This window comes from Gavialis gangeticus, unplaced genomic scaffold, assembly GCF_001723915.1.
Source record: "Gavialis gangeticus isolate Ggan-Ray unplaced genomic scaffold, GavGan_comp1, whole genome shotgun sequence".
In the NCBI taxonomy this organism is placed as follows: Eukaryota; Metazoa; Chordata; order Crocodylia; family Gavialidae; genus Gavialis; species Gavialis gangeticus.
The window spans coordinates 110867920-110872562 of NW_017729031.1; the positions used below are offsets into that span (position 1 = coordinate 110867920).

The 4643-nt window shown below is 48.7% G+C and overlaps 1 protein-coding gene across 1 annotated transcript in view; it reads left to right on the top strand.

The window, feature by feature from the left end:
- LOC109302081 (corticotropin-releasing factor receptor 1) overlaps positions 1-4643 on the top strand; it is a 69618-nt gene that overhangs the window by 23253 nt on the left and 41722 nt on the right. Inside the window, exons 2-3 of the mRNA XM_019523583.1 lie at positions 2597-2703; positions 3294-3414. Of these exons, the coding sequence (XP_019379128.1) occupies positions 2693-2703; positions 3294-3414 (132 nt within the window). The 5' untranslated portion in view covers positions 2597-2692. The remainder of the gene's footprint in view (positions 1-2596; positions 2704-3293; positions 3415-4643) is intronic.

A 4643-nucleotide genomic window follows, 5' to 3' on the forward strand; every position in this document is an offset into this window, starting at 1 on the left:
CATGGTTATGCAAGCAGTTAGTTCCTTGAAGGTGACGAGTCTCCAGTAGTTTTATAGAACATACTGAGCACATCTACATGAGACGTTTACTGAGGAGTTGTCTAATTAGCTCTGCAGTAAAGTCTCGGCATCTACTCATGAGGTCCTATTAGGCTGCAGTAAACTAATAAATGCCTCCGTAGGTTAGTACTTGTAAACACAAGTACTATCCTGCGGCAGTGTTATTTAGTGCGCAGCACTGCACGTGTAGACACTGCTGGGGCTTGCTGGGGCACAAGGGTGCTTCAGTGCAGGGGCTGCCTGCCAGCTAGCCCTGCACTGTAGCATCTTCATGCCTCAGCCAGGCCCTCTGCAGCAAGTTGAGCTGAGTCAGAGTGGTCCAGCTCTTGGGTGGTGCTCTAATTAAAATGCCCACAGCATCTCATGTATTCAGTGTCCAACATGTCAAAATGGCAGCAGGGCATCTCTCTTTAACTAAAGCTCGTTCAACGCCATTTTGACATGCAGGGTACTGAATGCACAAGATGTTGCAGCACACTGAAGCATTGATTAGAAGGCTCCAGCAAACTCTAATTGAGTCTGTCCTGACGTGTACTAATCAGAACGTGCTGAAGCACATGTAACAGTGCCCTAAGGTTGTGGGTAAAGTTTTCAAGAGCAGCAAAAATGTTAGGGTACCTCAAGTTTTGGGGTTCTCAGTTCATATACCTGGAGAAGGCTGGATTTTCAGAATGTGTTGAGGCATACAGCCTCCAAAAATAAGGCTCCTTGCAAGCATCTCAGTCAGAGCGCCACAAATTCAAGGTACTCCAAACTACTACTGATTTTTGAAAATCAAGCTACCTTTTTGTTTTGTTCTTTTAATGTTCCAGGGTGGTAGCAGTAAAACAGGGAAGGAGCTTTTGAAAAAGGCAGTCCTGATTTTCACTGAGAATCAGGCCACTATGCACACCTTTGGCTTTGGTAAAAGGGTCTTGAAGTGAGAACAAATGCTGTTTACACTATCTTTGGTCCCTTTTATGCCACCCCTATGGAGGGCATTCCTGTGGCTGAGAATTTATTAGGGCCATGGCTGTCTTGAGATTGTCCCTTTTGGGCCCTGTGATGATTCTCTTCATGATGTCCTTGCTGGGAATTTTCTTTTCTTTGTTTTCACTTCTTTCGTAAAGATTTAATAAGAAGACATTAAAAACAAGAACCCACCAGCAGGGCTGAGATGCTATCAAGCAGAAGCTCATATGCACATTCTGTATCTGCTGCCTCATCTCTCTCCTAAGCCATCATGGTAAACATGTACCATGCAGGAAAGCTTCTTGTCCTCCACGCAAGTTTCCCCCCAGGTGTGGGGTGATCCGCAGGCAGCCAGGAGGATAATGCAAAAGATATGGAACCACTGAATTAAATCTTAAGGAGGGTATCTATGGGAAGAAGAGGCAGAAGGAAACCAAAGCAAGGTGTTCAGAGGAGACAGGGTAGAGAACCCTAGTGTAAAACTCATGTGATACTTGCAGGCCCTCATTCTGTTTGTGTGCTGTCTTCCTCTATCCTGCACTGTCTAAAGAGACTGGGAGTCACTGGGGATCGAGACAGTGCCTCAGTAGCATAATGCCAAGATCTTTCTTTAGGCAACTTCAGCACACTTTACAAAAGAGGTCAGCAACATTATCCCTGTTTTTTGGAAGAGTCCTGCCACCAGGATCATAACAGAGCCAGGGATGGAGCAGGTTCACTCTTCTTTTCACCAGCCAGATGTCTAAATGCTGTCCAACCTAAGGGAGCCTTGGTTTTGGAGAAGGCTGTAGGTGCTACTGAATAATTGCTTACCATTGTAAAAAATGAGCAAGGCTTTGGGAGTTGTACATCCATGCATCTGAGCACTAGCTGCTCTCCACATATCACTACCAGCCATTTTGTATAAATAACTTCTGCCTCCGTCTTCTGGTCTCCCATGCTGCATGACCTCTGCTCTTTTGGCAGCAGGACTTTCTCACTGATTTTTTTCCTCATGTCCCTCCCTGTGGCCCTGGAGTTAAGAATTGTCCTAGGTGCCCATGGGAACAAGAAGAATCCTTTCTGAACAGCTGTGGGGAAGAAAGGGTGCTTGTAGTAAGCCATAAATTTGTGGGATGCCCAGCTTCCTGCCCCTGCGACCTAGGATGCTGGCCAGAGAACAGGGCACTGCATTGGATTCTCCTAGATGGTGAGAGATGTATTTGGGGCTTCAGTAAAATGCCCAGTACCCAGCCCCACTGTAAGGGTTTCAAGAGGGTGTGACATGCAATGACTCCCAGATTTCAAAGGCAGAAGGAAAGGCCATGTGCTCAGCACATGTCCAGATCACCTCCACACTACCCAGAAGTGTTGCCACCCTCAGTTTCCCCAAAGAAGCTGACAAGGCCAACATCATCAAGGCTTGGGAAGGTTCTTACAAGTCTGTAGCTCTGAACCACCATGGTCCTCCCAGCTGGGGTTTCCCACAAAGCCAGCAAAAGCATGTGATACCAGGGAGGACCAATCATTATGGGCTGATGATTCAGCCCAGTGGCCTGATCTTTTGACCACTTCTGATTCCCCACTTGTACCTTCTCTCCCTCAGAAAAAGAGCAAGCTGCATTATCACATCGCTGTCATCATCAACTACCTGGGGCACTGCGTCTCACTTGGGGCCCTGCTCGTCGCCTTTGTCCTCTTCATGCGCTTGAGGTAAGAAACACCCCTCACCAGCTCCAAGCCCACTTGCTCACCCCTCACCAGCTCCAAGCCCAATGGCTGCTCAGTTCAAGAGTTGCCTTTGCAGCCTGGATCTGCACAGATAGGAAGAAACTGGGAACTGAGCCAAGGCCCCCACACTAGAACCAGGGAGCAGCAGTTTCTCGTGAGGCCCTATGAGTTGCACTTGGTTTTGGTATCTACTGCCTGCCTGTCTGGTCTCCTCATGGCAGGAGGCAAATGATTCAACTCTACTTCCTCCCCTTCCTCTACAGGCTGGAAGCAATTACAAGCCCAGGGGAGAGGGAGTTAATTTCTTCCCACCTGTTTTCAATGTGTTAGGAATATTGAGCCAGAGAAAGCTGCAGCATGTCTCTTACTGCTCCTAGGAGTCAGGTAATGCCACAGTTCTGCCCCCTCCTCACCCAGAAGAAAAGCTCAGCCCCGACACAAAGCTTCACTAAATTTAATACAATCAGGAAGGAGAGAAATAGCAAACTACAGGAGTAGGCCTTTCATAACATCTCTTCCACATGCAGCCCATGAGATCTAATGGTGCCCCCCAACCCTTCCTGTGTCCACAGGAGCATCAGATGCCTGCGTAACATCATCCACTGGAACCTGATCACAGCCTTCATCTTAAGAAATGCCACGTGGTTCGTGGTACAACTCACAATGAACCCGGAGGTGCATGAGAGCAATGTGGTAGGTATGGCACTGCCAAGGAAGGGCTTCAATACATCCAGTGTAGGGATGACACACAGGTTGCATCCATATCAGTGGGGAAGACAAATGAGTTTGGTGGTACAAAGGAGGGCTGGTCTCTACCCTCAAGGCTGGTGCCATAACCACAGCTATGGTTTCAGTTTATGTTCTGGGGCAGACAGTGCCCAGTGCAGGAATGAGGTAGTAGTCAGCATTGGGCATGGCTTCTAGTAGCAGTGAATGCCCTAGCTAGCAGGGTGCCCAGTGTAGGCAGTACTAGAAGGTTTGCCACTTTGGCTGATAGATCCTGCTTGCAGGAAAAACACTTTGCTAGTACATCTCACTCCTGGCCCATAACTTCCACTGACATACCAGGGCTGGACTCCTCTCCCTTCCCCTAGCTCTGCTCATGCACTTTGCTCTTGACCCATAGCACCCCATGCCCCTCCCCAACTGTGATGCATGAGCAAAGGTAGCTTATGCCGCTCCTTCTTGCACTCTTTGGCCCAACCCCACTCAGGAGCCGTGAGCCCCTCCCATTCAATGTTGAGAAGAGTGGGGACTGGACTCATCTGGGTTTTTGGTCCTGCCCTCTCATGTCATGCTTCAGCATCTCTCATAGCCCCAGCAGAAGTCAGGGGTTAGTTCGGGAGTGCGAGAGCAGTGTCTGCATATTGCAGACTGTCAGGATGAAACAAACTTGTCTTCTCTGTCATTTTCCAAAAACCAAATTATGCCTTGACCCCATCCCACATAAGCCCCAGTCCAGGAGTCAGTGAGTACAGAACCAGTCCCAGTCACCACTGAAATCATTCCCTGGCATTGCTTTCTGGGGAACACTCTGTCCTGTCATCCCAGGGCTAGCTCCTGCACTCTCCCATCTGGCCTTTCACAATACCCAGGATCTGTGCAGCTGCTGTGTGGAGTTCAAGAGGCATTTATAGTCTTAATATCCAATAGATCTTGGGAGCTTAAGAATAATGGGGAATTGATTGAATTTGAAGCCTGGTTAATTGGTTGGGGGGGGGTCAGGGACAGGGGAGGGAGAGGTATATCAGATGGCAGCTTTGCACAGGCTGCAGAAAGAAATGAAGTGTTCACCTAGCCATGACCATCATTCCCTGGGGTTTGTGGGAGGAGAGAGAATGGGACATGGGCTCTCCTCCTGGGCTAACAGCTCTCTCTGCCTGCTCTGTGTGGTTTCAGCAGAGCTTTGTCAGGTGGCATGA